We start from the raw sequence: 23,725 nt of genomic DNA, 5'->3' as shown, positions 1-23,725 counted from the left end.
AAAAGGGGAAAATATGAGAGGGTGGCAGTTGCACTTCTAGAATGTGACTGCTGCTGATTTTGCTTTCCTTAAAACCTTGGAGGAGACGTTTTCACAAATGCACAGGAGTGACTAACATCCAGTTTTTCTTATCTTGCTGAGAGTGTGTGTTTTACAACATATTAAATAATAGATTTGGAATCCAGCTGTAGAGTTGTGGGGTTTTTTAAAGGCAAAAACCAAAAAAAATCCCCAATCCCATAAATGTTTTGAAATATTGTCAAATTAATTTCAGTTTTTCCTGAGTAGTCAATGACATTGTGTTTTTGCTGGGTTCTTAATCGATCTGTTTGCAGAATTTTATTTTGAATCCGTGAGCCAGCAGTGATGATCTGTGACCTGAAAACTGATTACCGGAGACTAGATGAAATTTTTCTGGCATTGTGGCTCTTCCTTTAATGTTCTTTTGTAATGATTGTTCTCAGGGAGTCAGTCTCCCAATCTTTCAGTTGTTCTTAGCATCCTTACCATCTTCCCACTCTGTCTCTTCATGGCCCCATGTTGCAGTGGCACCCTCCAGACAAATTCCCTTTGCAACTTGTCAGTGTCACTTCATGGTTGGCTGGCTGGCTGGCAGGGGTCCTCACAGAGTGCTGTAGGCTATGCTCTCCCTCTTCCACTGTATTCCAAACCCCAGCTGGTCCAGGGAGCCAGGGTCCAAAGAATCAGATTTTAGCCTTCTGCATGGCAGCACATATTGCTACCATTAGGCTAGCCTTAATTTCAAAGCTATTGACATCGCTGTTGAGTGAACAGTAACATTGCTACCAGAAAGTTTCTCTCCAAAAATAAAATTCAAATGGTCAGACAGTATTTAGATTTCCAATATCACTAACTTTTTAATTATACAGCAACCAGAATACCATGTGTCTGAAAACTTCTGCTGCTGTAGAGTGTTAGATAAAAATTGAAACCATTGTAGTTGTGGTTTTGGTTGGCTAGAATTCTGCTTAATCATGTCTGTAACCCAGGTCTCATTACTGCTACTGCAGTCACTCAGCTAAACCAATAACTGCTCTTAGAATTGTGAAGTTGTTTGCAGGCTATAATTGGTTTATTTTTTAAATGCAGGTAATTGTATATACATACCTACAGCACTAAAGTTGGTATAATAGAGATCCTCTTAACTGTATGATAGCCCATTTACATCCTTGACAACATAGTAGGTCATTTTGTGTATATGAAGTTTTTAACTTTAACTTCTCCTGCATTGTAATTTTATAGGGAGAAGAAATGGGTGACAGTTGGTGATACATCTCTCAGAATTTACAAATGGGTGCCAGTAACAGAGCCCAAAGTTGATGATGTAAGTATTTCTGGACATCTTACAGATATCTTGAAAGTTTTGGAACTGCAGAACAGTGTTTAGGCAAGGTTATAAGGGGACATGCTGTCTCTCCTCAGACCTGAAAGTTAAGATTGGGTTGGGCCTTAGCACTTGAATAGAAGACATCCAAGGGAAACTGAGGTAGCTGCAGAAAATAATGTTGGTGATTCAGTAGGGTGGCACTTTTTTCTCCCATGTCGTAGTCTAATACATAACTTTTAAAGAGATGCTGCTAATTTGAAAGCGAGTCGGTTTTTAAAAATTGTTCGTTTCAGATTCTGCAGCCCCACATTCTCATTTAATCATATATTCCTGTTTACAAAAAAAAACAAACAAAAAAACTCTCCATTTTCTTTCTGAAAGACCCATGCAACTATCAGAGGAAAGTAATTTGTGCATCTGATTTTGCACAGTATGTATACTGTGTTCTTGCTGTGCATCGTTAAACAGTTGCCACATCTCACAACAGACACCTTTATTTCAGTGTCTTATAAAGAGATTCCTGTGTGTGTGTGGTTCATAAAGTGTTTTAGAATTCTTTGATATGAAAGTGTTATGGAAATGGGAGGTATTATTGTATTGGTTAAGATGCTCAAGCCAAGCACTGTAGTATGTTCTCTGCTATTGTAATGACTATTTTCTCCTGATAAATAAGCATTGCACATGCAGCATATTGATGTTCTTACTGTGCAGTGCTTTGTGAATTCACTCTGGTTTTTTGTCATGATAGACACATGGCATAAAACAGCATATATAATGAAAATAAAAATTAATAGCACTTATCTTTTCATCCATAGATCTCAAAGTTCTTTACAAAGGTGAGTATACATTATTACTCCCATTTTACAGGTGGATAAATTTGTGCAGAGAGAAACTGATTTGCTCAAAGTCCCACAGTAAATCAATGAGAGAGCAGGAAAATATAAATTGGGTCTTCTGAATCCCAGTCTGGTAACTGTCCGCTGGATCATGTTGCCACTGTTTTAGAGCTGTAGCAGAGGTGTGAAATAAGTCAGTTTGTTGGAACTAATGGTCTAGGACAGTGGTTTTCAACCTGTGATTCACGGACCCCTGGGGGACTGCAGACTATGTCTTAAGGGTCTGCAAAAGGCTGTCATTATCATAGGAGTGGTTTTCAACTTGTGGCATGCGGATCCTTGGGGGTTCACTGACTATGTCTAAGATTTCCAAAGGGGTCTGACATTCATTTGAAAATTTTTAGGGGTCTGCAAATGAAAAAATCTTGAAAACCAGTGGTCTAATAAAAGGTCCAAAGTAGTGGCTCTCAAAAGAGACTGAAGCCTGGATTCACATTCCTCAAAACCCAACTTCCAGGCCTAGCTCTGTCTTTATTTGGGGTTATGTTAAGCTGAGCCTGTCTCTTTCCATGACTTCAGTCACCTTGCAGAATCTGCTCCTTAAGATGCAAGACATGCCACATCTACCCCATTTAAAGAAGTGTCCAGTCATAGAATCATAGAATATTAGAGTTGGAAGGGACCTCAGGAGGTCATCTAGTCCAGCCCGCTGCTCAAAGCAGGACTAACCTCAGCTAAATCATCCCAGCTAGGGCTTTGTCAAGCTGCAGCTTAAAAACCTCTAAAGATGGAGGTTCCACCACCTCCCTAGGTAACCCATTCCAGTGCTTCACCATCCTCCTAGTGAAAATCTTTTTCCTAATGTCCAACCTAGATCTTCCCCACTGCAATTTGAGACCATTGCTCCTTGTTCTGTCATCTGCCACCACTGAGAACAGCCTAGCTCCATCCTCCCTGGAACCCTCTTTCAGGTAGTTAAAGGCTGCTGTCAAATCCTCCCTCATTCTTGTCTTTTGCAGACTAAACAAGCTTAGTTCCCTCAGTCTCTCCTCATAAGTCTTGTGCTCCAGCCCCCTGATCATTTTTGTTGTCCTCTGCTGGACTCTCTCCAACTTGTCCACATCCTTTTTGTAGTGGGGGGCCCAAAACTGGACACACTACTCCAAATGTGGCCTCACCAATGCCGAATAGAAGGGAATAATCACTTCCCTCGATCTGCTGGCAATGTTCCTATTAATGCAGCCCAATATGTTATTAGCCTTCTTGGCAACCAGGGCACACTACTGACTCATATCCAGCTTCTTATCCACTGTTACCCCCAGGTCCTTTTCTGCAGAACTGCTGCCTAGCCTGTCGGTCCCCAATCTGTAGCTGTGTATGGGATTCTTCCGTCCTAAGTGCAGGACTCCACCAATCTACCATTTTTAATTCAAGGCATCCCGTTTGGACAGTTCCTTTATAGAACCTCTCATCTCCTGATGGCGTACTAGATGGCAAGAACAAGTTGCAAACATAGCCAATGCCTATCTCATGACAGATCCAACAGTTCAGCCCCCTGATTTTGACCTTCCATGCCATCTGTGGCAAACCTCAATTGCTTCAGGTATAGAGAGATCAAGATGCAGATGTCTATAAGTGGGGCCTTTGTGTCTTTCCCCTTTGCTGCTGTGGCTAGTTAGAAGATGTAGATATACTTGCAGGCTGCCTCCATCAAAGAGGCTACCTGGTTCCCTCACAGACTTGCACAGCGCCTTCCCTCAGCGGTTGAATGGTTAAGATATTTAAACTAATATGCTTGACTTGAACGTCTATGTAAATGCAATTGCAATAAAAAAAAGTTGTGCTAAAAACTTTCACTAGCTGACATGTTCAAAGATTTCCAGAGTCTCTTGTATTTAACAGTTCCTTCAAAGCTGAACAGCTTGTGTGTGAAATAACCACTTGTCAGTTAGGATGCCTATTTTTGCACAGAAGTGTTCTGTGTAGAAACTTTTTATCTCATTGATAAGTGTTGGCACTAATTGGATTATTTCTTATACAGAGAAAATTATTGCTGTTATAATGATGTGTGCTTTGTTAAATATAGTTTACACCTGGGGTTTACAATTTCTAGGGTTTTTCCAGTCAAATTTTCCTGCATCTAAGCCTGCAGAATATTTTTAACTTTTTTAAAAAAATGTCCTTCATAGTACATGAGAATTGAGTTCCTGGAGACATTCTGTACAAGCTTATCAGCTCTGCATAGGCAGATCCTCATTAAAATTAGTGAGCCTTGGTGTTTGTATGAGAGTCTGTCCACATGTAACCACCTATGGTAGTTGGACCATAATTTGGGCATATTGGGCAAATAACCCTTGATTTTGGGCCTAAAACTAATTGACAGAGGCCCTTTGAAACTAGGTCATTCTAACATCCTACAGCCAAGTGCTGCTCATCCCCAGTAGGCACATGCTGCTGCAGCCTTGTTTAAGATTAAAGGGGCTTTGCCTTGTGACACATGAGGATCCCTGATCAGAAGAGAGCTATACATTATGATAGAACCTAAAGGAGGGAGGGAAAAATCTTGACTGTTTTACTTAGATATGTGGATTTTTTCTCCCCCGGCCTTTGGCCTACCTGCACGAAAGCAGATTAGGATGCCCTCCTAATGCTCATTAGAATGGTAGGATAGGGTCTTACTAATATGCCCTGCAGTGCTCCATGGCCCCAAGGGAAGCCATTTTAGGGGGCATGGTTAGTCTCCCTGCCCCATCAATGCACATGGTGCTCCTAGACCCCCCTGAGCTGTTGTGGTAGGATGGTTTAGGAGCTGTTCACTCAGCTGCTTCCACTCTGCTCCCTCTAAAAAGAAACATAGAGCTTCTGGAAAGGGTGGCCTTCTTGATCCAGAGCTATTAGGTTTGTTGTTAACGTTCTGAAATACGTGTTTGTATTAGGTATATTTAATAGGAAAAAAAACCTTGTTCCAAGGATAGAGAAAAGTGCCCCAATGTCTGTCTTATTGAATTCCTTCTGCAGCCTTAGACCATGCTTGATTATTTTGTTTCTGTCCCCCATTGGAGAGTGTTTCCTGACCCTAATGGGTTGGTTACTGAGCTTCTCCTTCCTTGGAGTCTGGCTTTTCATTCTCCTCTCAGCAGGAACTGGGTACTCCAAGAGCAGCGCAGCTGGTGCTTTCTCCTAGGAGACCAATTACATCATCTCCTAATTGAAAATGCTGCATCCCTTTCTAGACACGGATTTTTCCACATGATGGATGCAAATATCTCTTCTGTTGCTTTAATTCTTGTAGCCCCTGCTATTACACAGGACATGGAGCATGGGGTGTGTGTGTGTGTGCCTTATCTTTCATGCAGGACTGTCCTGCTGCTACTGGGGTTTCTCTTTCTCTCATGATCCCTGCTGCTTCACCTTTTAGATTTAATGCAGAAACTACATTGTATATGGAGAAAGAGGAAGTCTCAGCAGCCTAGGCCAGTGTGAGGGAGGCAGGTGGGCAAACAGCTCTCCGTTCCATGTGAAAATTCTCAGTCCCCCACCACACAAAAATGCATGCAAAAATTGAAGATGCTGTCTCCTAGGTGACTAGATGATAACCTGGAGCAGGCTGTCACTTCATAATGCAGCCCTCCCAGGAGATAATTACTCTTACTCCGTTCTCTCTCCAGAACTGTTTCATATACTTTAAAATACTTGGCAATTGCAGAATGCCAGTCTTTCATCTAGAGATCTCAAAGTGCTTTACCAGTAATGTTCATCATCCTACTGTGAGGTAGATCACTGTTGTTTCTATTTTGCAGAACAAGATACTGAGGTACAAAGCAGGGAATTGATTTACTCAAGGCTGCAGAGTAGCAGAGTCAGAAATCATGTAAAGAAATCCCAAATCCCAGCCCTCACTCTGACTGATGACATTGTCTCCGCTTTTGACTTCTAGATTTTGGCAGGAATTCTCTTGATCTTGTCTTCTCATTTCCAGTTGCCTTAGTAGCTCTTGGAAACGGGGAAAAACAAAACAAAAAAAACCCTTTATTTTAATGCACCCAATGTTCATAATAAATTAAATTATACACCTATTGGAGTGACCTTTTGATGAATTGCATATCTTCAAACCTCCTAATACACCAGCTGTGAGGGAGAAACCCTCCATAGTCTTAGCCCAAGTCAAAGCAGATGCTAGGCTGAAAGAAAAATGCATTTTTCGTTATGTTCTGAGGGGCAGCAAGGCTCTGGCGAACATGCAGGGAACAAAGTACATGTTCAAATACTTCACTTTAGTAAATTTCTACTCCCCTCTCTAGAGAGAACTGCCTCCAAGCATAACATACAGGTGGGCTTTGGGCTACAAAGCTTGACTGTACTTGGGAAAGGTGCACAACTGCTAGGGCCTGTGCTATTGGTTACAGTACTACAGTAAGCTATGCTAAGGTTTCTGTTATAAAGAGAGAGGTGTAGTATTTTGGTCTGCAACCCGCAACTCCCCAGTTCTAATTCTGATTCTTATGCAGCTCCTTCATTTTACCTTGGATAAGTCACTGGAACATTCTGCCTCAGTTTCTTTAGCTGCAAAACCGGGGGATAATAATGAGTTACCTCACAAGGGTGATGTTATGTTGTGCCGTGTTTTGACGATGAAAAGCAAAGGGGTCCTGGTCTGTGACTAGGGCTCCCAGGCACTGCAGTATGCAAATAATAATGTTTATAAACACTAAGCATTAGCAGAACCTTCTGGATAAAAAGAGAGTCGCTCTAACTTCTTTTTTCCCCCCTCACTGGGTCACAAAAAATAAACGATATAAGTGTTTCTCAGAGATTCTTGTGACAACTGCCTCATCAGTATTCTTGATAATTCTTGACTTGGTCTTATTTTCCACATGAACATTATAAGCATGATATGCTTACAGGACTAATACACTGAACTGAAAGAGAGAGTTTTACACTAACACATGGGTGTTGATTTCCTGGCTAACAATTTAGTGACTTTAATTTTTGGGATGTGTTTCTGTTTTTCAGAAAAACAAAAATAAGAAAAAAGGCAAAGATGAAAAATGTGGCTCAGAAGTGACCACTCCAGAGAATAGCTCTTCTCCAGGGATGATGGACATGCATGGTGAGTGGGATAAAGCCAGCCTCAGTCACTATTTATAAAGGAAGTAACCAAAGGACACATTTCCTATTCAAATCAGCAGGAGTTGCTGATGTGTACATGAGGGCAGAATTTGGGCAAGTGAGAATAAAAAATAGAAATACATGGCACAAGATCAAGGTGTGGTATAATTCCATTAACATCAGTGGTGTTAAATTCCGTTTTCACTCACTGTGTGTGTAAAAGAAAATCCCTGTCTGCTGTGGGGGGAGCTAAGACACTGACATAAAACATGAAAACAAAAATAAGCCCAATATCCAAGGTGCTGTTTAACTTAACATTATTATACCATAGTTGGGCTAATGTTAAGTGAAGTAGTAATCTTCTGCAGCTTACAAGACGCTGCTTGCTTTGGCAGTGGAAAGCTATTGAGTTCTTTAGTATGTATTTGCTAACTCTGACTAGCTGCATATGCCTTCACAGCATGTCTGTCCTTTAAGTGCACAGGTAACTACCTAATGAAATATCATGTTCCGTATGTAAAATATGAGAAACTTTATCTTGAAACCATTTTTTTTCAGAGCACAGACTGTTCATTGAAGTACGTTTTAATACATAGTGTGAAATGTTAGCCATTTTTGAATACCTTTGTGGGGAAGAATGATGCTCATTTATATACACATCTATCTCTACCCTCCCCCAAACTCCAAAGCAGCTGAAAGAGTTTTGCGTAAAAAAAAAAATTGTGGGGAGAGACTAAACACACAGTTTCATTCCCAAAGTAAATATTTAAGGAAGTAATCAGAATATGAAAGTAGAGAGCTACAATGTAAGCTCTGCTACACCTTCAGCTATGATGGTCTATACTGGCATGGGTACTGTAATAAACTACCCGCAAGGAGTGTTGTGATGCCTAATTTAGGATTTTAAGGCATTTGGAGAGTTTTAGATGGAAGGCTATAGAAATGCAAAGCATTAAGGAAGTGGCTGTGAGACTGGGCTATTGGCTAGCTTGAATGTTGTGTACAGTAACTTACATAAAGTAGGGTTCCTAATTTTGAGCTGTGACATGGACAAAAATAACACAAGACAGTTTCTTGACAAGTAATTGAATCTTCAGCAAGATTTTAAATTCATGAGAACTTTGCAAATAAATCTCCTGGAAAATGAAAGTTCCTTTATGCCATAATTGGTATGTGCAGGAATAAGCACATTGGGCTAATGTTATGAAGAATGGGGAAATAGTCTCCTTCTCCTCACCTGTGCCCGTTTTACACTTGTTGTTTAACGCTATTGACTTCAATGGAGTTACTCCTGATTTATACCAGTGCAGGTCAAGAATTGAGGCAAAATTATTCTTTCAGGGCCAAGAAAAAACATTTTTCTCCAGTAGTATTTGCCACTGGGAAGACTTCTCCTTGATAAAATTAACCAAATCAGAAAATGAAATTTTCAGTTCCCAGAACAAATGCTGACAGATTAACAAAAACAAGGTGAACTGTTGAATTTTACCATGGTTCCTATCAGAACAGCGTCTGCATAGCTCAGCCACATTGAAATTTCTTAACTTATGGCTGAGTCGCAGCAGTGGCCAAAGGCACTTTCTCATCTGAGTTGGAGTAGAAAGATTTAATCTCTTGTAAGTGCATAATGTAAGCTTCAGCAATTTGCACCCATCTTTGTCACAGACTTCTTGTGTGATTTTTGTCTTGGACAAGTCACTTAATCTTTGTGTCTCCATTCGCCATCTGTAAAATGGGGATAATACTTCTTTTTTCTTGTCTTTTGTCCATCTTGTCTATTTAGATAGTAAGCTCTTTGAGACAGGGACTGTCTCCAGTTTCATGTGGTAACTGTCTCAGTTGCGGCCTTTAGTCCCCCCATCAATGCAAATAATAAAAATAAGTATTTTCCAACGACTACTCCAGAAGGCCCTTGAATATTTTAGCTGTTACAGAGGGGTATTGTGTGCTTGATTAGCAGACTGTTTCATGGGGATCACGTTACATTCCGCTCAAATCTCATAGACTTAATCCGGGTGTTGGTTTGAACCTATAAAGTGGTTTGAGAGTGCTTCTTTCCCTGTATGATACCCGCACAGATGATATTAGATGAGGCACTCAAACAGGTAGCCTGTCTTTTCTCCAACAATGGGGTGCAGGCAGGGCATTCCCGCTAAGGGGCTTTTGATATTAGGATTTGTTTCTCCCTTGGACTTGACATGGCCCAGGTTTGTAGACCTTCAGGCTGCTCTGGAAGGCCTACCTGTTCTTCTGGGCTTTTAGGTCGAGCATGGGACACGAGGGTACATATAAGTCTGCAGGGTAAGTGTTAATAGTCCAGTTGGGTACTGATGCTTTTGATGGATGAACTGATAAAATTAGTTTCTGCTCTTCAGTCAGTCAGTTTCTTTTGTTCATAATATAGAATTCTGGCTTCTGATAAGAGATGTATATAATATAAATCCAAAGATTTTGTACCATTATTGGTTTGAGCCCCTCGGTCACCATATTTGAAGAAATATACACTATAGTTAAGCTGCTCTGTTAACGACATAGGACATCGGAGACTGTCAGTTGAGTGAAGGGGATTTAAATGTAAGGATTCCTACTTAGCTATGAACCTGAACTGTCCTCAGCTCACTTAAAATTCCCACTGAAGTAACCAGGATTCTTGGGTGCACAAAGCATGCAGGATCAAGTCCAATACTAACTATGCAATGATGCATGAAAATGTATAAACACAAGAGCCAAAATGTCCTCTTTCATTCGCTTTTCATTAAGGCAGAATTTTTTTCCAGATGACAATAGCAACCAGAGTTCAATAGCTGACGCTTCTCCAATAAAACAGGAGAACAGTAGCAACTCAAGTCCAGTACCAGAGCAGAACTCAGCAACACAAGCAGATGGCACTGAAGTAAAGTGTGATGAAACTCAAGCAGATGCAAAGGAACAACCTGGTTCAGAAGGTAATGCATATAGATAGATATAGATAGCACCTGTTTAAATGAACACTTAAGTTCAAAATTCTTGATAAGAAAGAAGCTCAAATAATAAAAGTGGAATAGAGTGACTGGCATGTGATACAAAATACAACCATCCATTCTTCTGACACAACAAAACAACAAATACAGCTCACAACACAACTCACAAATAAAAAATGAGCTGCAACAGTCCACATGTTTATTAGCTATTTAACTTCTCTATATACATGTCTAGTTGGCTTAAGTCTTCTAAACTTCATTGTATTAATGCTGCATAAATCAGAGCAAAGTCCTTGCTATGTAAATTTTTATTTATATACTTAAAACTCTTACTGACTTCAAGGAGAGCAAGAACAGGTTTAAACTAAATTACAAAATTAATTACTTCCATGAGAGTTTCACTGAGTTCAGTGGTAGCTGGCTTAGGTCGTAAATCTTTGCTGCACCTAGATGCCTTGCAGCTTTAAAAAAGTGAGAGGAAAATATTTTTCTGCTTGGTTTTATATCTTTGAAATTCAGATCCTGTCGTGGTTGGAGGAATGACTAGGAACTGGTTACATCACAAGAGCTAAACAGGTGAAAGTTGATCTGCTGAGAGGGGAAGGGATTTTTATTGACTTTTTAAAACTTTTATTTTCTAAAACCTATCTAACTTCAGTAACTGAAAATTAACATTTTGAAGTAGGAAGTCTCTTAAATATTCAGTATCCTTGCACTTTCATGTGACTCCCAATAAACTCCCTTATATTGCTCTCTGATGCTCCAGTGAAAGCAGGGAAAGTGAGACTTGATGTTCCAGATATTTCTAAGGTAAAAAACAAGGGGCGGGGGGAACCCTGAATACAAAAACCTGTTAGGCCTTTATCTGTCCTAAGAAGCAAAAATAGGCATAAACCCCCATCTTAAAAAAATCCTTTGTAGGTCACCATTCAGCCAGTTATCAAAGCCTTGATCCCACCAGATGTTCAGCCAGTGGGAGTTGAGGATGCTCTTCATCTAGCGTGATTGGGCTCTAAACTAAAATGGAACTAACAAATATTAATAATTTGTAACTTTTATTTGTAAATTTTTATTTTAACTTCACTTTCTTAATTCACTTTGCTACATTTCTTTTAAAGCTAACTCTGAATTTGTATGTCCAATTTTCTAAAAAGTGCACAGTGTATTTTATTTACTGTGTAGAAAAACAGCCAAACGCCACATTTGTGAAAATGTTTTAAATCTCACTTTGTTAATGGTATATTTCTTTGGTGCCCTGTAATATTTTAGTGAATGAAACATTTGCTGTGTATTTAAGTAGAATCTTATACTGTGATGTTTGAAAGAAATAACAGATAAAATATATTCTTAACACCATTCTAATAATTTGGTTGCAACGTTCCTGCCATTATAAAGCAATTAAATTGTCCTTGGCAAATCTCTTCCTGTTGATTCCATTCTTAGCTCAGTAGATCCAATATTCAATTTAAATTTAGATTTATTATCTCAGTAATATTAGAACCATATACAACATGCTACTTCAATTACTAGAATTTAACTGTTCGCTGCTGGGGAATTTGGCAACTAAATCACCACCAAAACAGACATAGGAAAGCCAGATTTTATAAAATCGTATTCTCAACTGACTGCTCACTGAAGACTGTACCGATTTACTGCCAGATGATAACCTTGTCTTTAACTTGTTCATGGGTGAATTCAGCAACTTACATAATGAACAGTCTCCCATGACTAAATTTAGGTTCAAGGAAAATCATTTCTTGGGTTGGTTCCAGGGCTGCTATTGTGAAATGAGAGGGAGAAGTTAGGGCAAAATGCATACCAATCTGGTCTTTTTGCTGGTTGGATACTGTGTTTAATTAGGGACTCTAAATCTGTATAACCCTTCATCATTTGGAGAATAGTTCTATTTGATCAAATAGCTTTGACTGTGACATTCCCAAACTGAATTTAAATAGCACGGAACAAATTAAGGATCCAGTTCTATTCCCCTGTACATCTCGTGTAACTACACTGAAGTCATTGGGGCAGTTTAGGGGAAAAATTGGCCCTAAGTGCTTAAAATCAACATTTTTATAATGAACAAATATTTTAGAACATTTTCCCATCTATACTAATTATTTGCGGGGCTGAATGATTCTGAGGACAGGTGATAGGACATGGAGCCTTTCACCTAAAGATCATCAGTTTGACTGTAGCAGAAGTCAGTAGCAACCAAAAGCCTACTGACATGATGGCCCCTGGGTGATCCATTACTGAAATACATTTGAGTCTCTGCTTATTTCATTATGGGCAAGTGTCCACATTACAGAAGTCACTACAACTATCACTAATTGATCTTTCTTGTTAACAGTATCAGTATAGGCAAAGGGTTGAATTGCCCACAGAAATGGAATTTCCTTACTACCTTTGCGAGGACAGCCTCTGTCGGTCAGAGTGGAAGTGATTGGTGAGGCAGTGTATAGGGAAAGCTGGCACTGCTCATGTTGGTTTATTCTGAGATTAGATGAGACTGTCATTAAACTCATAAAAAAGTACTTTCAGAAATAGACATATGGGATGGTAATATTTTATGTAGTATATAAAAAATTTATACACTACTGGCTTAATCCATGATAGCTTTTCCACACACCACCTGTATCCAAAAGATTTGGGGCTCAGTTTTGCATCTGTTTCAGAATCTTACTTTCATGCAAGCTCCTCAGGGCAGGGTCCTTCAATTTCTTTATATATGTATACCTCGCACTATAAACTCTCAGAATTCCCAGTAGAGCCAAAGGGGGTTTGGGAAGAGCAAAGAATGCAGGATTGGGCCCTTAGACTGTAGCCAATCTTCACATGCGTGAATTAGGAATGGGCCAAATTTAGATCCCATCTGCTCTATAGAATCAATTGTCAGGGAGCTTTGTATACCACAATAGTCTGCTTGTGTGCAAGGTTAAAACAGTTAGGTCTTGTGTTGGAGAGAGGAGTGAACTGTACTTTAATAGTGTTAGCAAACTGTGCGGTACAAGATAAAAAAGGAAATAAGGCCCCTGTTCAGATGTGCATTTAAATGGGAAGTGCCGAAAACGTTTCTTATAGACATACACGCGATTCTCTGGCAATGTAAGGGGGTGGGGGTGGGGGGAAACAACCCACAAAAACAAATGTCTTCTATCTATCTGAGTCGCTTTGAGAAATATCACTCTTCAGACCACATTCAGTAACAGATTTTCTGGAGAACGTTTGCCTTTAGGTAACTTTACATGCAGTGTTTCAGAGGGTCTTCAGTAAAGAACTTCTAAATTTTACCCTCTTTTTTGGTGGGGGGATTTGAAAGTTTTAAAGATATGAATTAGAATATAGAAGTGATGGGTATAGAGAGTGGAGGGAATCTATTCAAAAGTCATTTTTTAGAGTGAGCAGCAATGAAATTTGGAACTGGGTAGGAACCATCGCAAACTTGAAATAACTAGCGGAGATTTCCCCACAAACATGCAATAGACTTGAAAAGCATATAATCTTATTGATGAAGCTAGATTACTAGATATACTGTGTTAGAAAGATTCCATGCTACTTTTTGTAGGAGTAGGTTTTAAATGTCCGGGGGGGTTAAATTCCAGTTCAGATAATTAAGTTCTGCCTATCTTGCCGCTATGCCTCCCATCCAAGTTTGTTGGATTTGTTATTCTTTCACTTCCTGTCTCCAACCCTTCTTCCCATAGGTAGCTGCATTCAATACTTTGTAATAATTTCCATATTATTTATATACTTCACTTATTGTGAAACTTTATTAATATCTGCAAAGTACTTCAAAATCTTTAAATACAAGTGTGGGTCATGACTGCCTCTAGTGGCTGGTCCAATCAACTGTACACCTTACAACTAACTCGCAGGTAAAAATAATTCTTTAATTTAGCTCAAATGGCAGAAGCCTGTGGTTTGGGTACTGAATATTATGGGTTCAGTCCCCACTGACAATTCCAGTGTTGCCGTGTATGCAGTCACAGCTGGTTACATTTGAATGAAAGGTGTTAATACGTGTGGTATAACATTAGAGAGTAAAATATTTTAAAAGCTTTTATTGAAGGTTGATTCTTCATGTTTAAAACAAGTTTTTGCTCTTTCAGATACTTCTGATGAGCAGAATTCACAGTCTTCAATGGAAAATTCTATGAATAGTTCAGAGAAAGCAGAAATTCAATCCTCTGGAGAAAATGATATAACTACAGAGGCATCTAAAAATTCTCAGGTAATTTTAATTAGGTACAGAAAAGGCTATTTTTACAAATGTCTTTTCCAAATTCAATAACAACTTTAAAAAAAGTTATTAAAGAAACACTGTCAGGAGACCAACCACAAGTTTACATTTATTTCCTTAGCTGTGTTACTAAGATTACTATTAACAAAGAATTTTAAATATCTAATGTACTTTCACTGTTCATTTGACCTATTGCTTTAGTTTCATTCACTTTTAACAGTAAGACTTGACTGATCAGTTTCACTTTCAGGCTCATCTGCACCAGACCAATTCTGATGTGTAAGCAAATGCTACAAACAGAATAAGAATACAGTATTTTCATTGACTTGCATTTTGGGCACAACCTACCGGAGGGTATCCCTTTAATGTTCATTTGGAAATAAATACATTCTTTATAAAGCAGAACAGTAGAGCTGGAAAAAATGTAATGCTAATAAACTTAGTGGACCAGATTCTGGCTTTAGGCATGTGTAGGCCTGCACAGCCAGGGATGGGAGGGGGGCTGTGACTTGGGAATTATCCCACCTAAATCTGCACTACAGTCCTCTCTGAGACTTGGTGGTTGTTTCATGTCTGAGTGCCTATGTGCTCATTCCACACCTCACACACCCTGTCCTGCAGAAATTGCTGCTGCTACTAGAAGGAGTAACTTCTGGGTCTTTGGTTTGTGTTGTGGCTGAGTGTGGAGCTGAGGTAAGTCACAGTCAGATCACATGTTAATGCTACTGCTTTGCAGTGTATACAGTGGCTTCATGCCTGGAATCAGAATTTTGCCCTGTGTGGGTAGGTAACAACAAGGCCAGCAAAGTTTTGTTTAGAAAGATGATTTCAGGAAGAGTGTTCGTTTGATTATATCATTCGCATGTTAGGATATTTTGTATCCCCCAAGTAGCATGAGAGTACTCCTTCTTAATTTTAATCTGATGTCTACAGCAGCTATGATTCAGTACAATAATAACATGAATTTTTCCTCTCTTTCCTGTTAAGGACTCTGAAGGAGTGCCACCTTCTAAAAAGATGAAAGTAGAAGCTTCCCAACAAAACGTTGAAGAGATTTAGACTATAGATTTCCCTGATCCGTTTTTATGTAAGGTACATCAGTGGGCTTAATCATAGAACAACCTTACTTAAGCATCTTCTCTTGGATGAGGACAGAACTCCTAACTTTTCAAGTTACCAAGCAAAAATCCAAGAAAACCTAGCAAAGGTTTAACTTCTCAGACACTGAAAACTTTTTCCTGTGAAACAAACATTGAGAGCTTTTAAGTTACTGTCTCTGAAATGGTTGGAGTAAACAACTCAGGAGGGGTCTACGCACTGTTTCTAAAGTCAAAATTACAATTACGTTGCTGCTGGTTTTTTTTTTTTTTTTTTTTTTTCCATTTCTCTATTTAACAATGTAAGATATTTAAGGATGGTACAGGTCAGGTATTAGCTTTCATGTGAAGTTCATTGTTCTGGCGTGATGTCTGCTTTTGTTTTGTGCCTTGTGTTCTGAAAACAGTGCTAACTTTTAAAGTTGTTTTGCAGCTGTCTCCTTTGCAAAGTGGCCTATGTTTGTATAATGCCATGTAGTAAGTTTTTTCCGGTTTTTTGTTTTATTTTTTATTTTAAATCCCTGGTGCTTAAAACTTAACAAATAGAGACAAGAGAGATCTGGAAGCCATTTTCACACTTGGAGGCCAAGGAGACAAAGAAGGAAGTGTCATTTTTTATTTTTCTGCAACCACAGTGGAGACCTTTTATTGAATGCACAGCATTCGCAAACTGTAAATCTGGTCTTTTAAACTATTTTTAACTTCATCAGAAGTTAATATGATTTATTTACCACTTACATTCCAGATCTGAATAAATATAATACAAGTAAGTAGGTTAAGTTTTAGGTCCAAATCTCTGTACTGGGTACAGTATTTGTTTTATAGAAGGGTTCCATTATAAAGATAGGATCATAGGGACTGATGTGCAGCAAATGATTTATTCTGATATCAGGTTTTCACTGAACTGGATTTCAATGTACTGTTCTTTAACAAGATGTTTACTGATTTGTTCCAGGCTATACTGTATTTGGGATTTTTTTTAAACTTTCGGCTAGTCTTTGTAAATAAGTCTTATTTCCATAATCTCTACTTTACTGGTAGAAATGATCCTTTCTTTTCAATTATGTTGAAGCGTGTTTACGCTAGGCTTGTTTGAGAGGCTCCGAGCACCTATAGCTCCCTTCAAGTCAATTGCATTTAGAGGTGCAGATATCTACATGGATCAGGCCTTTAAGAGCTCAATGTTGCAGTGGGCTTAGTACTTCCAGGGGGGTGCCAAGCCCTCTCCGCACCCACTGATGTCAGTGGTAACTACATGGGTGACTAAGGAGTATTCACATGAGGTGTAAATGTTGCTGGATAGGGCCCTTACTCTTCATTCACTCTGAGTGGGAGATGGGTGCTGTGATTTAAAACCAGATCCCCCACATCTCCAAAAATTGTGCACAGTTTGTAAGCTAAGAACTGTAGATATTTTTTTAATGATAAAACTTCTTCTTGTCCCTATATTATCATAATTAGTTCTTTGTAAACTTGCTTATTTCTGAATTCTCCAATGGTGAAAATGGCTTGAGCTTTGACTACTGCATTGCATTCGCAATTACCATCTTAATTATGAAGAAAAATTGGGGGTAGGGGAGGAGTGAGGAGCCAATGCTGACCTTCCGTAAAATGTCTGTTGGATTAAACTCCAAAGCGACTTGCTATGCTTAGTTTGGGAACTTTTCCTTTTATGTTGAAATAAACTTTTTGGATCTCAACTAAATAAAATTTGGTTGCAAATCATTCATGAAAGCAGTGTGCTCCCTAATAAGTTTTTGGGTTCTCTGGCCAGATCATGAAGTCCATTCACTTTCTGAAAATAAGGAACTGAGGAGCCAAAAGTTATATTTGCACAATAAACATAATGGAATGGTAGAGTAATTTCTCTCTTGAATTGTGTGTATGCTTAAAAAATGTAGATAACTGGTCAACGGCTATCAGTTTGTATGTATATTACACTCAGATTTAATTGATATTTTGTGAGAAAAATTCTATTAGATATATAAAATGGGCAAGTTTTAAATAATGAAACTTTTAAAAATGCTTTGATTCACTAGCATTTTAATTTTTAATGCTAAAACTACATGAATCTGATGCCACCTTTGACAAGTAGTCATGTTTACTGATCACCATCTTCAGATGTGTCCCAAAATGCTTTTCATTTTGATTTTTCTACATGTTTCCAAAGGGGTAGATAGGCTTTTAAATTTCAGATAGGCTTTTAAATTTCAGAGCTGATTCCTGTACTTTAGGAAGAAAAATATAAATAGCACTAAAATACCTCAAATTTGTCATTAGATAGAAATGTTTATTGGCATTGCTGACATCAACAGGTTTAACTATAAAATTCCTTCATTTCCTCCTGTGGCTTCTGCTCAGAACTGTGTGCATTGTTCTGTGGCTTGGAAAACAAAGCAGCTATTGCTAGTGGCTTTATTTCTAAAATAGTAACTTTTTACTTACAGCTTATACAAAATACATTCAGAACTTTTTTAACACTGATTCTAGTGACAACCGACAATTGAAGAAGCAGATAGGTTTGGGTTCCTTAAACTTGTTAGTGTCATTCTCTAAGAAAAGAGACCTTGACATTACCTGGTATGAAGAAATCCAAAATAGTGTATAAGACTGTTATTAGTCTTTCTTTGAAGTGCCTGATAACATTAATGGGCCACTGGATGTGATTAAACACTTTTTAATGCCAGAAAGTGCAGATGGGACCAAACCAGAATATAGGATCCAAATCTGCTTGAGGTTTGGAACTACATCTAGATCCAGTTTTTTGGCTTGGACCCATCTCTACCAGAAATTTGTTTTATGAACTCACTGTAAAAGGTTGTATTGAAAGCATTGAGACATGAAGCAGAAGGGGAGTTGTAGTTTACTTCAAGGTGACTGAAAGTTCTCATACAGCTAATGTTTTAGAAATAGTGCAAATATCAAAAAGTGCTTCCTTGCTACATGCTGAATGTTGGAGCTTCGGTTACAAAAACAAAAGAAACCAGAAGCAACATGAGAAGGCCTTTCAAATAAGTGATTTACTCAGCCAAACATTTTATAGCAGAACTATTCCTTGGAATTTTTATGCTTGGGAAAGTAGTTGTTAAACATTCCAAAAAGTGCTGGCACTTACAAAACAACAACAAATCAACAAGGCAGTATAAAATATTGGTTTTGGGTGGCTATCTTCATACATAAACATTGTCATGTTTTGGAATGTTCTTTATATCTAAGGGCCTGTTAGGAGATGTAAAGAATTTTGTTTTTTTTCAATACCTAATCGTTTTCCATCTTATGATTTTTGTGTGTGTGTTGTACAGCAGTATAATTTTTCACTTATTTATTCCATCAGTAGCTATGGTTTGTACAATGTACAATGGTTTCATTTAAAAAATAAAATTAAAAATCACAACATGAACATTGCGTGAATAATATTTGATCAAGGAAATTAAATTTAAGAATCTCTCAGTGTCTGTTTCTAATTTAAAAAAAATATTTCTATTTATAAATAGATTTTTTTTAAAATTGTGCATTCTGTGGAGTCTAATTCCATAACATGTAAAACAAATATTGTAATCTTCCTGTTTCTTACTGGACTAAGGTTTCCTTATATCGCTTCAGTAGGATCTTGCTAAATTGCATGGATGAATGGGTGGTCTCACGGAATTAACAAAGTAGTGAGTAAACGAATCCAATAAAAGAGCAAGATTACTGGATCCCATAAGGTACTCTGATCATTTCAAGTGCTGACTATTGGTTTGATACTTCAAAGGGTCATATACTGTAGTATATTTTGGTTTTTAAAAACAGCCTTTTGTAATACAGACAAATCACTATAGTGATGTCTTGTTGAATTTTTGCTGAAAAATGGGGAAAAACTGTTGGTGCAACTTCTGTAAAATGACTGCAGATTAGTAAAATTCCACTGTCTTGTTCCCCATCAGTGTGCTCTGCAGTGTACAGACATAATGAGGTGTGGCCTCTACCCTAAGTGTCCATATTTTCCAGTTTTTCAGGGATTTCTTTCAGGACACTTGAAATGTTACAATTTTTCATTTAATTAATAATTTTTGTTAGAACTACAAAATGTTCAAGATGTACTGCAGTACAAAGTAGAATTTGGTCTCTTTTTACTGGGATCACTCAGTCTAGTAGAAGAAGTGTTATGTGTGATAAATGGTGTTTTGGAGTGAATGGAAAAGTCGAATGCTATCGAAGTTGTGCTTTTTCTTGAAATGAATGTTGATGTTTGTTCTCTGTTTTATGATGAACTCATTCAGACTCTGTTACTGGAAAAAGTCCTCTACTTGGAAATATACCTCTTGTCACAGAGTAAGGAGTTGGCAGTAGTAATGTCGGCACATACAAAGGAACACTTTTAAAAGTATATTTCATGACCCTAAAAAGTTTCTGTAAAAATGCCCTGGTTTTTTATTTTGAAAATATGGTCACCTTATCCTTGCCCTAATGGCATGATGGCAGTTCAGTCTCAAAGTTCTGCTGATGTGGGTTTTATTTTAATATAATTCTCACATTTTTTGTGGATTACCTCAGGCTTCACAGAAGGTGTGTGTAAAACGGGGATTTGCATGAAGATGGCGGTAGTATGCTTGTACAAGAAGGAGGCTATTCTAAGCATTAAGAATGTCATGAAAGGAGGCGTGAAGTGTGAGAGAAAAGTCCCTTTGAGCAAAATAAGCTATACCTGCAAAAGTGCAGTTTTGCCAGTATAACTGTCTACACTATGGGCTTTTGTTGGCACAGTTGTGTTGGTTACAAATTGCTCCTCATCAAGCCATCAGCTGGCTGCCCGAGTGACTAAAACTGGGAGAAGGCAAGTTAAGAAGACAAAATGCATAAAGTGAGGGGAAAAAAATTGTAGTGTACGGGTATGTGTAAATACAGATATGAATATGAGAACCAGAAAGTAAAACTGACAAGTCTACTTTAACAGTCCAAGTTGAGCAAGTCTATGGGGCCAGATGCAATGCATCTGAGGGTGCAGAGGAAGTTGGCTGATGTGATTTCAGAGCCATTGGCTATTATCTTTGAAAGCTCATGGCAATTGGGGGAGGTCCCTGATGATTGGAAAAAGGCAAATATAGTGCCCATCTTCAAGAAAGGGAAGAAAGAGGATCCAGGGAACTACAGACCGGTCAGCCTGACCTCAATCCCTGGAAAAATCGTGGGTCAGGTCCTCAAGGAATCCATTTTAAGGCATTTGGAAGAGAGGACGGTGATCAGGAATAGTCAACATGGATTCACCAAGGGCAAGTCATGCCTGACCAACCTGATTGCCTTCTGTGAAGAGGTGACTGGCTCTGTGGATGTGGGGAAAGCGGTGGACGTGATATACCTTGACTTTAGCAGAGCTTTTGATACAATTTCCCACAGTATTCTTATCAGCACGTTAAAGAAGTATAGGTTGGATGAATGGACTATAAAATGGATAGAGAGCTGGCTAGATCATCGGGCTCAACGGGTACTGATCAATGGCTCCATGTCTAGCTGGCAGCCAGTCACAAGCGGAGTGCCCCAGGGGTTGGTCTTGGGGCCGGTTTTGTTCAACATCTTCATTAATGATCTGGAGGATAGGGTATCTGATGAGGTTCAACAAGGACAAGTGCAGAGTCCTCAACTTAGGATGGAAGAATCCCATGCACAGCTACAGACTGGGGACTGACAAGCTAGGTAACAGTTCTGCAGAAAAGGACCTGTGGGTTACAGTGGATAAGAAGCTGGATATGAGTCAGCAGTGTGCCCTGGTTGCCAAGAAGGCTAATAGCATATTGGGCTGCATTTTAGTAAGAGCATTGCCTGCAGATCAAGGGAAGTGATTATTCCCTTCTATTCGGCATTGGTGAGGCCACATTTGGAGTATTGTGTCCAGTTTTGGGCCCCCCACTACAAAAAGGATGTGGACAGGTTGGAGAGAGTCCAGTAGAGGACAACAAAAATGATTAAGGGGCTGGAGTACAAGACTTATGAGGAGAGGCTGAAGGAACTAGGCTTGTTTAGTTTGCAAAAGAGAAGAATGAGGGAGAATGTGTTACCTAGGGAGGTAGTGGAATCTCCATCTTTAGAGGTTTTTAAGCTGCAGCTTGACAAAGCCCTGGCTGGGATGATTTAGCTGAGGTTAGTCCTGCTTTGAGCAGGGGGTTGGATTAGATGACCTCCTGAGGTCCCTTCCAACTCTAATATTCTGATTCTATGAATAAAAAACAAGTATAAATGGTGAACAGCAAATGTGACTTTTAAAGTGTTACCTTTTAATAGAGAGAGGTATTAACAGTTCAGGTAAAGATTTGTAAAAAGAAATAACTCGTGACTTTTATCCTGACACTGTCCAAACAAAATTATATATGTTTTGGACAGCTAACTGGTGGTGTGGGACTAGTGGTCTTTTTCCCCACTTCAGTTGCTTATATTTTGTGTTTTTAACGTGGGTCCAGAAATAATTGGCAGCAGAATCCTAGAAAACATCTATTGTCTCAGGTACACCACATCCCCTGACCAGTGCTGGATTGTTCCCTCTTGCACATTTTTCTTATGTCCTGTGTAGTCCACTTTTAACTGTCTTAAGAGATGAGGTTTCTGCCACTTCTCTCAGGAAAATGTAGCAAGAAATTTAGTGAGTGCCAGTTGTAGTTGTCCTATGACAGTTTTCATGTTAAAGGCCAGCACCTAATCAGCTTAAGTGAGGTATTCACCATCCTCCATTCCCTATAAACTGTAGGCCAGGGACTATGGTCTGCGTTTTTTTGTTTAGCTTTTTCCACCTGTTGTAAACTGCCCCATACAATATAAAAATAATAGGAATTCCTCAGTCTAATCAATGATACAGTCCAGATACAAGTAAGAAAAAGCAGAGTTTAAACTTAATTTGGTTTTTTAATTGGTGTCCACTAGGAGGAGCAGAGAGCAGTTCAATTCAATTTGCAATGGGCTAGAGCCGGAAGGCAATCACAGGCAGTCAAGGCCTTATAGTAACAATGATGCCCTCTTCATTATAAATAGGACTGGCTAGAACACTGTAAGCTCTTGGGTGGCTGCGTTGCATGATCACGAATGGGATAGGAGTGCAGGTAGGGGTTGTTGCAACGGCAGGATGTCTCAGCTGCATCAGAAATTTCTCCATTCCTTCTGTGTATGGAGGAGACAAATTGCCCATCTTTATTGTAAATAATCCAACTGTCACCTTGTGATTAAGCTATAGCATAACTGCCTTGCAGCCCTATACCACTGGGGAGAGGAAGCTGTGCATCGTATCGTAGACTTTGGCAAGCGAGTTTTGGTGGTTGTACTGTGTGCTGCTGATAGCTCTACGAACTCAGCGCCTGTTATCATCCTTCTCTTAAACCCATCTCCTATATGCTGGGTGATATTTAATATTAGCCCTAAAAAGTCCTCTCTCTTGTTTTTCTGTACAGCACCTAGCACCATGGAATCCTGATCCTTGATTGAGGTTCCTAAACTTGACCCTAATATAATGTGCAGGAGCAGTGCCTGCAGGCCCTTGTAGGAGGTGTCATTTGGAGGTGCAGGATGATTCTAGTATGGGTCTTGGAGGGGGGTGTGAGAGAAGGTGCAGGGGGATAATAGTGTAGATATGTGGGCAGGCATTTAGGGGATTGGAGTGACAGCAGGGTAGGGGGGAGGGACACCAAGGACTGCACAGGAACTGGGTGCAGAAATTAAGGAAAGGTTTTTGTGGGGGTAGGGGAGGTTTTGGGGAGCACAGGGCTTGCAGTAGGAAGGGGTTGAGGTTCAAAGGGGGAATGCAGGGTCGAGGAAGCTGGTCTGTAAGGCTGGTTGGGGGGTGCAGTGGCAGGGAGTCTGGAAGTCGTGGAAGAAGGGGGGTAGGGGCCCAGGTTGGGGTGGGAGGAGGAGCAGAGAGCAGCGGTGCTGGGGGGGGAGGGGAGGCTGCCTGGCCTCCCTCAGCCACGTGGTCGCTCTGGTCCCTGGCTTTCAGCCCCGCCACCAGCTGTCGCTGGGCCCGAGCAGCTCGTCGGCAGAGCGCGCGGCGGGGCCCTGCTCCTTTAAGCGGCGGGGGCAGGCCGGGGGCGGCGCCCGGCTGCGGGCGGGGCGGTGCCGGGCTGGGTGGCGGAGGGCCACTCGGGAGGGGGCCGGGGCCGCAGCCGGAGGCTCGGGCC

At 39.7% G+C, this 23,725-nt stretch overlaps 1 protein-coding gene across 3 annotated transcripts in view; it reads left to right on the top strand.

Moving 5' to 3' along the window:
- The window catches only part of BCL7A (BAF chromatin remodeling complex subunit BCL7A), a 28,336-nt gene extending 9,048 nt beyond the window's left edge, over window positions 1-19,288 (top strand). For all 3 annotated transcript variants that reach the window (XM_067539588.1, XM_067539589.1, XM_067539590.1), the window contains 5 exons: window positions 1,264-1,345; window positions 7,198-7,294; window positions 10,071-10,238; window positions 14,363-14,484; window positions 15,481-19,288. In XM_067539588.1, the coding sequence (XP_067395689.1) occupies window positions 1,264-1,345; window positions 7,198-7,294; window positions 10,071-10,238; window positions 14,363-14,484; window positions 15,481-15,552 (541 nt within the window). In that variant the 3' untranslated portion in view covers window positions 15,553-19,288. The remainder of the gene's footprint in view (window positions 1-1,263; window positions 1,346-7,197; window positions 7,295-10,070; window positions 10,239-14,362; window positions 14,485-15,480) is intronic.
- The last annotated feature ends 4,437 nt before the right edge of the window (window positions 19,289-23,725 follow it).

This window comes from Emydura macquarii, unplaced genomic scaffold (assembly GCF_026122565.2).
Source record: "Emydura macquarii macquarii isolate MOO-44397 ecotype Brisbane River unplaced genomic scaffold, CSIRO-AGI_Emac_v2 contig_554, whole genome shotgun sequence".
Taxonomy (NCBI): Eukaryota; Metazoa; Chordata; order Testudines; family Chelidae; genus Emydura; species Emydura macquarii.
Note: the sequence above shows the minus strand (reverse complement) of the source record. Positions and strands in the feature narration are given on the sequence as shown.